Raw genomic sequence first — 11090 nt, 5'->3', positions numbered from 1 at the left:
ACCCTAAGCGTATTTACCCAGGTGTAGGATTTCTGAATAAAAAGGCATAGGATTGTATTTACAGTGATCTGGCTTGGTTCACACAGATGTCTAAAGAGGTGCTGAAATGTTTCTCTGGGGGTGGCTGGGGCCTTTACAAAGCTAACACATTCAGGAGAGGACTAGGTTTAGAACTCCTCCCTGGCAACTGGTTTATAAAGACGGATTAAAAAAAATAAATGAAACTGAGGAGCATTCGTTCATTTGATTCTTTCATCATTGATCTGAAGTGGTGCAGTTAGTTCTAAGATTTCATGTGTTCTCCGTGATTTGCATCCAGTGTCAGTCCTACTCAGAGTAGACCCATTGAAAGTGGTGGGCACAACAAACTTGGATCTGTTAATTTTAAATAGCTCTACTCTGAGTATAACTTAGTTGGATACAAACTTTAGACTTCAAGATTATTTTCAAATGCAATCTTAAGGTCTTGTTTTCTTTCTCACACACACACCTGCACGGAGTTGTTTCTGTGTGCACGAATTAGACCTGTACACTGATCTTCGGGGTTTGGCAAGAACAAGGTCTACTCTGGGTTTTTTCTTAGGGTGCATTTCATTCTCCACTGACGAATATGGAGTCTGTTTACATCTAACTGAACTCAGTGTTTGGTTTTACAGACTCCTCAAAATCATGAACTGCATACTCTTCCTGATCAGCTTTCTACTAAAGTGGTACCTCAGTTCTCAAACGTAATCCATTTTGGAAGACCATTCGAGTTCTGAAATGTTCGGAAACTGAGGTGCAAAGGGCTGTCTACAAATTCAATTGAGAAAACTGAAAAACACACAGCGGAAGCCGTTCGACATCTGAGGCGCGTTCAAAAACAGAAGCATTTACTTCCGGGCTTTCAGCATTCGGGTTCCGAAACATTCGTCAACTGAGACGTTTGAGAACCGAGGTACCACTGTATAGTTTTGGGATTATTTTTATCCACAACCCCCCACACCCCGGATTTCCATTTCTAAGGCATCTAATGCAATGCTGTGATGTTTTCTCATGGTGCTTAGCCACCCTGGAGATTGTCACTTTTCACCTTAAAGGAAAAAAAGACAACCGAGATTCTCAACCTGCGGAAAGAGCAACCGGGTCACACTTTCGGGCTACTGTCTCATGATGAAAAGACTGTGGGATGTAAAAATCAGGTGCAGTCAAACACAACATTGCTAGAGTAGACATGAAGGTTGTCTCAGTCCTCCAGCTGGAACTTCCTGCTTTCCAGGACTGAGACGAAACTTCCTATGTGTAACTTGAGATGGGCATGGCCTCTCAAGAAGTTGAAAGAACTAGAACCACAGGCTGGTGGCCATCTTGTCTCGTCTCTCTCGATGCCATCTTAACAACAGCACTACTAAGATGCACCCTTGATTCCAGTCCAAGAAAAGAAAAGGGGAGCTTTCTCCCATAAGGATATAGTCACCACATTTAAGTCTGCCTTCTGGGAACCTTTGTGTGAACAGATGATTACTTTTGAGTAAACGTTTTATACTTTACCGAAGACTCTGTAGCGTCTTATTTTAGGAGGGATTAAACGGGAGAAATACCAGGAAATATTTACAGAGACTCTAACGAGTCTGAGCAAGCTATCTGCTGTGTTTTAAAAAAGGGGGAATGTTAACTCTGCTGATTTTGCTGAACTTGTAAAGACAAGTTGGGATAGGATATCTTGGACAATATATCCTCCCCTGCATCCCTAAACATTCCCGGTGTTATGTACTGAGTTGAATAGGATCCAAACTGAAGCAGTCTGATTGGTCCTAGAACAATAGGATCCAAATTGCAGCAGTCTGATTAGTCCTAGAACAATAGGATTCAGAATGCAGCAGTCTGATTGGTCCTAGAACAATGCAGCAGTATGATTGGTTGGCAGTAACCACCCAATCCTGCTCCAGATAGAAGTGAATCCACAACCTGATTGGCTTACAGTAGAATTCCGGAATTAGCCAATCATGTGCAGCCCATTGTGTAAATAATGTATATAAAGCAGATACTGTGAGGGGACTTTCATTCATTCCTCCTCACCACTATGAGCTGAATAAAGAGCATGAAATCACTTTGCGACTCTGAGTATATTTCACCCACAAAGACAGCAAACCCCTGGCCCCAGTCAAGTCATCCAAGCAGGTTAGCGTTGTGAAGGCACCTCCAGACTGGGTTCATCTGTGCCCTTTTGACATCCTCTTGCCTCATCCTCATAGGCCTGTAGATGTTGACTTTGTTGTAAAGGACCGCCGGCGAGTCGCTGATGTATTGCCGGTGGTAGTAGTTGACCTGGATGCCGTTTGGCTGCGGGTTCATGTAGGTGGTGTAACCGTGGAAAGAATGGACCCTGCTGAGAGGCGACGGCGACGCCGGGTGGCTGCTGCGGACAGGAGCCTTGGGCGGTTGCCTGCTTCGCGAGCCGCTGTGGTTCGACGGGCAGCTGAAGGGGTCAGACGGGGTGCGGAGGCTGCCCTGGTTGCTGCTGTTGGTGAGGCTGCCTTGGGTGGCCGCCGTGCTCTTGTTGAGCAGGAAGAGGGACGTGTGCGACGGAGGTCTCAACCCGGCCACAGGCTTGGATAGGGCGTAGAGGTGCCGGAACTCCTCGTCGAACAGCTCCACCACTTGGCCCGTGAACTTGGAGAGGAAGTTGCGGTGGACTTGGCCGCACAACCACGTGAAGCTGGGAGGCAAGAGGAGGCGGGTGGTTGGGTGCAAAGCGGGGGAAAGATGGGGAAAATATCCAGGTTAACAGCTTGGAAAGGAATAGTAATAATAATTATTATTACTTATACCCCGCTCATCTGGCTGGGTTTCCCCAGCCACTCTGGGGAGCTCCAAACAGAATATTAAAAACATGATAAAACATCAAACATTAAAAACTTCCCTAACAAGGGCTGCCTTCAGATGTCTTCTAAAAGTCAGATACAGTATACCTCAATATTACGTCCGCTTCATGTTACGTTCTTTCAGGTTATGTCCTGCAGCGACCCGGAAGTACCGGAAAGGGTTACTTCTGGGTTTCGCCGCTCACACATGTGCAGAAGCGCAAAATGACATCATGCGAATGCACAGAAGTGGCGAATGGCAACCCGCGCATGCGCAGATGTGCTGCTGCAGCTTGCGTTCTTTTCATGTTGCGAACGGGCCTCCGGAATGGGTCCTGTTCGCAACCAGAGGTACCACTGTAGTTGTTTATTCCCTGACATTTGATGGGAGGGCATTCCACAGGGCGGGCGCCACTACCGAGAAGGCCCTCTATCTGGTTCCCTGTAACCTTGCAGTGAGAGAACAGCCAGAAGGCCCTTGGAGCTGGACCTCAGTGTCTGGGCTGAATGGTGGGGGTGGAGAAGCTCCTTCAGGTATACTGGGCTAAGGCCATTTAGGGTTTTACAGGTCAATACCAACACTTTAGGGACGCGGGTGGCGCTATGGGTTAAACCACAGAGCCTAGGGCTTGCCAATCAGAAGGTCGGCGGTTCGAATCCCCACGACGGGGTGAGCTCCCGTTGCTTGGTCCCTGCTCCTGCAAACCTAGCAGTTTGAAAGCACACCAGTGCAAGTAGATAAAGAGGTACGGCTCCGGCAGGAAGGTAAACGGCATTTCCGTGTGCTGCTCTGGTTCACCAGAAGCGGCTTAGTCATGCTGGCTACATGACCCGGAAGCTGTACACCGGCTCCCTCGGCCAATAAAGTGAGATGAGCGCCACAACCCCAGAGTCGGTCATTACTAGACCTAATGGTCGGGGGTCCCTTTACCTTTACCTTACCAACACTTTAATGGTCAGCACCAACACATAGCCTCTTCTACACATAACTCAAGGGACTGATGTGGACTTAAGAACGTAAGCCCATCTAGTTCAGCATTCTACTCTCACCGTGGCTAACCAGATGCTGTAGGAAACCAGTCAAGTCATAGACTCGTAGATTTGGGAGGGACCACGAGATTCATCTTGTCCAACTCCCTGAAATGCAGGATTCTTTTGCCGGAAGCGGGGCTCAAACCCACAGCCCTGAGATCAAGAGTCTCGTGCTCTACCGGTTGAGCTAGCCCAGGCTATATAAGAAAAAGTGTTTTGACTTGCAATTTTACTAGACTAAAGAAGTCCCAAGTGTCCAGGTTTTCTTCTTGCTAAGCAACTGGGTGGAAAATGGCTTGCATGGGTTTATAAATGTTTTCTTTACCCCCTCTGCAAGTAAAACTGGCTAGAATTGTAAGGGATCTGGAATATCCCCAAGAGCTTGAGGGGTTTCCCCCCGCCTGCTTCCCATCCTCTAACCGGCTCTGCCCATTCTTAACCAAAGGAGGAAAATCAGCTTTCTTACTGTCACCAGCTGTTTTTCAACATGCATTGTTTGGGGGCTTGAGGGGAGATTTTAGGTTTCTGCATAATTTAGCTTTGCATAGCTAAAACACAGGCAGGTGTGCCAGATATTGCTTAATGCCGCATATCAATGTCATGACGAGGCACATGCATTTGTGTGTGTTTGTAAGAAAATTAATTGGGTGTGAAGATCTCTTCTAGCCCAAAGCTAGAATAGTTCTGTTTAAAGTTGGTTTCTGGGGAAAAGAAGAACCAGCGTAAGGCGGGACTTGGTTTTGGAGAGTACACCTCTAAATCATGCTCTTCAATCCCCTATGATTGCAAGCAGTTGTTGTTGTTGTTGTTGTTGGTGCTCACTGGTACAGAGTACCAGTACCTCTTTCATTTTCATCAATATATGAGTACTGGCATTGCATTATTATTATTTTACCCAAAAAGAGCAGTGACTGCAAAAGTTCAGGCACAAACAATGACACCTGTATGAAGGCTGTCGGAACACCAGGTTAACTGTTCAAATTTAATACTGTTAAACAGCATCTTAAAAAGCAGAGACATCACCTTGCCAGCAAAGGTTCGTATAGTTAAAGGTATGGTTTTCCCAGTAGTGATGTATGGAAGTGAGAGCTGGACCATGAAGAAGGCTGATCGCTGAAGAATTGATGCTTTTGAATTATGGTGCTGGAGAGTCCCATGGACTGCAAGAAGATCCAACCTCTCCATTCTTAAGGAAATCAGCCCTGAGTGTTCACTGGAAGGACAGATCCTGAAACCGAGGCTCCAATACTTTGGCCACCTCATGAGAAGAGAAGACTCTCTGGAGGAGACCCTGAGTGGGAGCCAGTGTGGTGTAGTGGTTAAGAGCGGTAGACTCATAATCTGGTGAACTGGGTTCGATTCCCCGCTCCTCCACATGCAGCTGCTGGGTGACCATGGGCTAGTCACACTTCTTTGAAGTCTCTCAGCCCCACTCACCTCACAGAGTATTGTGGGGGAAGAAGAAAAAGGAAAAGAAGAGAAAAGAAAGCTGCTTTGAGACTCCTTAGGGTAGTGATAAAGCGGGCTATCAAATCCAAACTCTTCTTCTGATGTTGGGAAAGATGGAGGGCACAAGGAGAAGGGGACGACAGAGGACGAGATGGTTTGACAATGTTCTCGAAGCTACCAACATGAGTCTGACCAAACTGCGGAAGGCAGTGGAAGACAGGAGTGCCTGGCGTGCTCTGGTCCATGGGGTCACGAAGAGTTGGACACGACTAAACGACTAAACAACAACACATGATGTTAAACTGTCTTTGTGCTGTTGCTTCAAGTATGCATTTAGGAATATGATGGGGCTATGTGTTTGATACAGCATATGCTTTTTGGTGGGGGCTCTCCCGAAAGGTTGCCCATGAAGTGGACTGAAAACTGTTGTTGTCCCCGTCATGATTAAAATGCATCTTGTAACTTCAAACATTATTTTAGTAAGTTGGCAACCCAAATACACAGAAGCACTCGGGCCAACTTGTGCATTTGGCAGCCTAGTAAGTTAATGTTTATTAGAGATATTTATGCTTGTGATATAGTCACATAGAAGATTTTTTTAAAAAAAAAATGTATATAGCAGCAAGGGAGGTGTAGTCGCCTGGCAGCAGTTGCTGTTGCTCATCTGCTTGAATTGTTCCTCTCACCAGTCAAGCGGCGCAAATGAACTGTCAAGTTATTTTTCCTACAAGCTTCAGCGCAGAAGGCAGCTGTGAGCACAACCCTCTTGCAGCGGGGTGAATGGATGTAGCAGGTGAGCTTACCTGTACGATCCAGACAGAACGTATCTCCAGTCTGAGATGATGAATTTTTCTTGGATTTGCCCAGAGAATTTTCGGCCCGATTTGGCACAGTAAACCTCCCCTGTGACGCTCCGCACAGAAATATTCTGGGAAGTTATCAAAGAATGCTACAAGTTAGTCACAATCTCTTGGCCTGATCTACTACACAGGGTTGTTGTGTGGTTAAAATGATGCAAAGCCACCAGCTCCTTGGAGGAAAATATCGACACATATATATTGATGGTTATTGTGCATCTCACGAATCAGACTAAAGTCCACAAAAACTTAGGCATTTTTTTAAAAAAATTGTTAAGGCGCCACAAGATTCTTGGTTGGTTTTGCTATGAAAGGACTAGTGTGTCTTTTTCTCTGGAAGCTGTTATTAATTGTTTTCCATTATTTATTTCTGCTCTTGTATAGATACTTGTAAATAATACCACTTGCATTCTGATGCACTGAGTTCCCCTAGAAACCTGCCCCATTCCAGCCAGAGGATTATGAAAGTATGTGGAGCCCCTCAGATATTTTCCAAGTTGCCTCTGCTACCTCACTACAGTCCATCTCCCCAACAAATCTGACATTCCTTCAGGTGTATGAAGGTGAAATTCCAGCTCCTGACGCTTTATCCTTGAAGTGGGATCTGCAACAAAACGCTGGGTCATCCCAGGCTTTCAGCACACGTATGATGGGTTTGGAATATAAGGTAAAGGTAAAGGGACCCCTGACCATTAGGTCCAGTTGTGGCCCACTGCGGGGTTGCGGCGCTCATCTCGCTTTATTGGCCGAGGGAGCTGGCGTACAGCTTCTGGGTCGTGTGGCCAGCATTATTAAGCCGCTTCTGGCGAACCAGAGCAGCGCACGGAAACGCCGTTTACCTTCCCGCCGGAGCGGTACCTATTTATCTACTTGCACTTTGATGTGCTTTCGAACTGCTAGGTTGGCAGGAGCAGGGACTGAGAAACGGGAGCTCACCCCGTCGCGGGGATTTGAACCGCCGACCTTCTGATCGGCAAGTCCTAGGCTCTGTGGTTTAACCCACAGTGCCACCCGTGTCCCTTTTAAAGCACATAGAATTGTAGCATTGGATGGGACCTCAAGGGTCATCTAGTCCAGCCCCCTGTAATGCTGGAATCTCAACCAAAGCATCCCCGACTGGTAGACATCCAACCTCCGTCAAAAAACCTCCAATGAAGTCCACAACCTACTGAGGAGTCCGATCGACTGTCAAACAGCTCTTACTGTCAGAGATGTTTGCCAGCACCTGGCAACCCCCAGAGAATCCTGGGAACTGCAGTTTGTTAAGGGTGCTGGGAATTGTAGTTCCGCGAGGGGGAAACTGTGGTTCTCAGGATTATTTGGCTTGAAACATGTGTTTTTAAAAGCATGATGTGGATCTGCCCTGATTCTCCATGAACTGGAGAAAAAAAAGTCCTATTTTAAAGACATCTAAGCTGGCGGCCGTCAGAAAATAACGGGGACGAGGTCCCCCCCCCCACTCCTTTACTTAAAACAAGCTAAGCCAAGACAACACACATACACCAAAACAACCTTTCTATTGCTGTGTTTTGATTCAAGCTGGTTGGGGCTTGTGGAGGAGGATGGACAAGAGACTGCAATAGTACCTTGAAGTGACCCTCGGCCACATGGAGCTTGTCGCACATTTCGGTGAAGAGCTTTAGGTTGCTGTGGTCGAGCAGCAGGTAGACAAACACCCTCCGTTTGTTTGCGGCTTCCAAGACGTCGCAGAATATCTCGGCGTCAGTGAACACATCCATCAGGATAGCCAGTACCTGGGATGGGGTCCAGAAGGAGGAAGGGAGGGAGGCAGATGAAGGCCAAGCCGAAATACACTCTGAGGACCTGGGAACATCGTACCTGCCAAGCAGACCGGTGGCAGTACAGTGGTATCTTGGTTCTGGAAGTCCGTTCCAAAACCAAAGCGTTCCAAAACCAAGGTGCGCTTTCCCATAGAAAGTAATGCAAAATGAATTTTACTGTCTAACAAGACCATTGATACATAAAATGAAAGCAATAAGCAATGTACTGCAGTCACACAATCAATCAGTAGCTGAACTGGGTTCCACACATTCACACAAAAAAGAGCCGCAAAAACAGAAACGTAAATTAAATAAATAAGCAAAAACAGACAGATCTCAGGGTAACACTCAAAATGGAAGTGTGGTACAGTGGTACCTTGGGTTACATACGCTTCAGGTTACATACTCCGCTAACCCAGAATAGTGCTTCAGGTTAAGAACTTTGCTTCAGGATGAGAACAGAAATTGTGCTCCAGCGGCGCGGTGGCAGCAGGAGGCCCCATTAGCTAAAGTGGTGCTTCAGGTTAAGAACAGTTTCAGGTTAAATACAGACCTCCAGAACGAATTAAATACTTAACCCAAGGTACCACTGTACTCAGATCAGAAGCATAACACTCAAAACAGAGCATGCTTGGCTTTCAGAAAAAGTTTGCAAACCAGAACACTTATTTCTGGGTTTGCAGTGTTTGGGTTCCAAGTTGTCTGAGTACCAAGGTATTTGAGAATCAAGGTACCACTGTATTTATTCAGAACTTGCTGAGCATTCAAAGCAAGCTTTAACTTAGCCATCCTCCCAGCAGCCCTGCAAAGTATGCTTCAAAGGTATCATGCATATTCTTTGCAAACAACCTTCTCCGGGGAATCCTTGCAAGATGCTGTAGAGAATGCTCTCCCCACCGCCTTTCTAGCTAGCTCCTGAAAAGGCAAATAAATACCAGGTCCTTCCCTGCCAAAAGGAAGCTCTGTATTCATTCAGGTTAAAATGTAAGAGGAGATAACCATAAATCTGAAAGCAAGATTTTCTCAAAGATTATCGCCACCCGTCCCCTCCAGCCACATATTAAGCAAGGAAGGATGGGGACTTTGCTGCTTCCATGCAAACGGAGCACACCGTAGTTCAGAGGTAGAACATCTGCCTTGCAGCTGAAGGTCCCATATTCAACCCCCAACATCTCTAGGTGCAGCTGGGACCTTCCCCTGTCTTAAACCCAGGAGAGCTGCTGCCCATCAGAGAAGACAATGATTCATTTTAAGGTTCTTCCTATATACAATACGATAATCTTTATAGTCATTGTCCCATACAGAACAACGAAATTGAAAAATCTACATCAGACATTCAAAAACCAACACGCCTGCTATCTCAGCCTGGTTAACCCCCTAAAAACTCTGATACCCCATAATTAAATACAATATATTCCCATAAAGCATAAAGCTGTCAACGTTTCCCTTTTTAAAAGGGAAATTCCCTTATTCCAAATAGGATTCCTCACAAGAAAAGGGAAAAGTTGACAGCTATGCCATAGAGACTACCTTACACTGTGTTTAAAACCAAAATCGCATTTGGATAGAAACTGTTTCTCAGGCGGCTAGTCCTAGCCTTATAACCTTCTTCCAGAAGGCAGAAGCTGAGAGAGATCATTTCCAGGGTGCGCACTATCTCTGCACCTTTCTTATGAAACCTGGAAGCATAGATTTGATCCAAGGTGGGAAGAGTGCACCCAATTATTCTCTCCGCAGTCTTTACAACCCTGGACAGCATTGTTTTTCCCTGACCATGCAGCTCCCAAACCACATACACGGACCATAAGTTAATATCCCAAATGACCTGCGGCATTGCAGAGGGTACAGTGTCCACTGTGCTGCTGACATGTTGCGCTCATAAAAATTGTAGAGTTGGAAGGGACCCTGAGGGTCATCTAGTCCAACCCCCTGAAATGCAGGAACCTTTTGCCCAACATGGGGCTCAAACCCACAGCCCTGAGATTAAGAGTCTCGTGCTCTACCGACTGAGCTATCTGCCATCCTTCTCAGCACATCAGAAACCATACAATAGCTCTGGACTCTGACACAGCTTCTGGCTTTATTATTATTATTTCGTTTGGCTCATTTAATGTTTTATTATTGCATTCCTATCCCACCTTTCCTCTGAGATGGCGTGCATGGCTCTCCCTTTCTCCATATCACCTTCCCAACAACCAGCTTGGGCTTAGAGTTTGTGGCTGGCCCAAGGCCACTTAGTGAGCTTCACAGCTTGAGTGCACCTTTGAACCCGGGTCTCCTTGCCTGACCCACCACAGCCCTTGAGCCTTGCCTCTCCAGGCCTAGCCTGCCTGCATATTGAAGCTCGCCCATTTGCCCACCCAAATCCCACCCGCCATACCTGACTGGTCTTGTTGATACAGCGGCGTATGAGGTCCCGGATATTGCTGTTCTTATCCGTCTGGAAATACACCGTGGCGCTGGACTTCTCCTTCAGGTAGGGCTTCTCAGATGCACTCCATGTGTGGAGAAGAGCTGGTTCGCTGCTCTCTGAGACGAGAGGGAAGTACGTCCCTGACTGGAGGGACCTGGTGTCATTATTCTGCCTCGACCCGGCTTCACCATCAGGGTGCGTGTCGCTGGCGTAGTAAGGCTCCCTCATGTTCCTCTTGATGTACTGAGCTTCCACTGTGGACAAGAAGTCCACTTCTCCTTCTTCGTCCAAGGCCTTGAGATAAGACTGGAGACCGCCATCTAAGAGGGCGTCCGTGGCCAGCCGGACACTTTCGTTGTGACTGAAATCCAGTTTCGCCAGCCGGAAGGACCAGTTTTTGACGTCCTCCAGCCTCCTCCGGATCTTGCCCATGTGTCTTGATCGATTCATGGTTCTTCACCAGGCCCATGCGCTTGAACAGAGGGCTGGATCCGGTCTGGCCTGGCGTGGTACTGGCTTAGGCAAACAACAACACACCACTTGCAAGCTGTGTAGGGTCCCACACCCAACACCTGGAGGTGCCGGGTTGCAAACTCTCTTTTGTCAAGAGCATAATTTGTTAGCGAAGAAACCCACAAACCCTCAGCGCCTAAGGCGAATTGTCCTAACCACCTCTCTTCTCGATTCCACAGTGCGGATGTTTCTCTAGAAGAGG

At 47.0% G+C, this 11090-nt stretch overlaps 1 protein-coding gene across 1 annotated transcript; it reads right to left on the bottom strand.

Annotated features, from left to right (window-relative positions):
• Window positions 1-2119: 2119 nt before the first annotated feature.
• FAM83A (family with sequence similarity 83 member A) lies at window positions 2120-10825 on the bottom strand (the record flags this gene model as incomplete). Its single annotated transcript, XM_082235774.1, has 4 exons — window positions 2120-2698; window positions 6128-6252; window positions 7768-7935; window positions 10343-10825. The coding sequence occupies 4 exons, from the start codon at window positions 10823-10825 to the stop codon at window positions 2149-2151; spliced, it is 1326 nt and encodes a 441-aa protein (XP_082091900.1). The 3' UTR covers window positions 2120-2148.
• Window positions 10826-11090: the final 265 nt, after the last annotated feature.

The sequence above is a fragment of the Podarcis vaucheri genome (assembly GCF_965113315.1).
Source record: "Podarcis vaucheri genome assembly, chromosome: 8".
NCBI classification, from domain to species: domain Eukaryota; kingdom Metazoa; phylum Chordata; class Lepidosauria; order Squamata; family Lacertidae; genus Podarcis; species Podarcis vaucheri.
The sequence above is the reverse complement of the archived record's forward strand: the minus strand, read 5'-3'. Positions and strand labels throughout refer to the sequence as shown.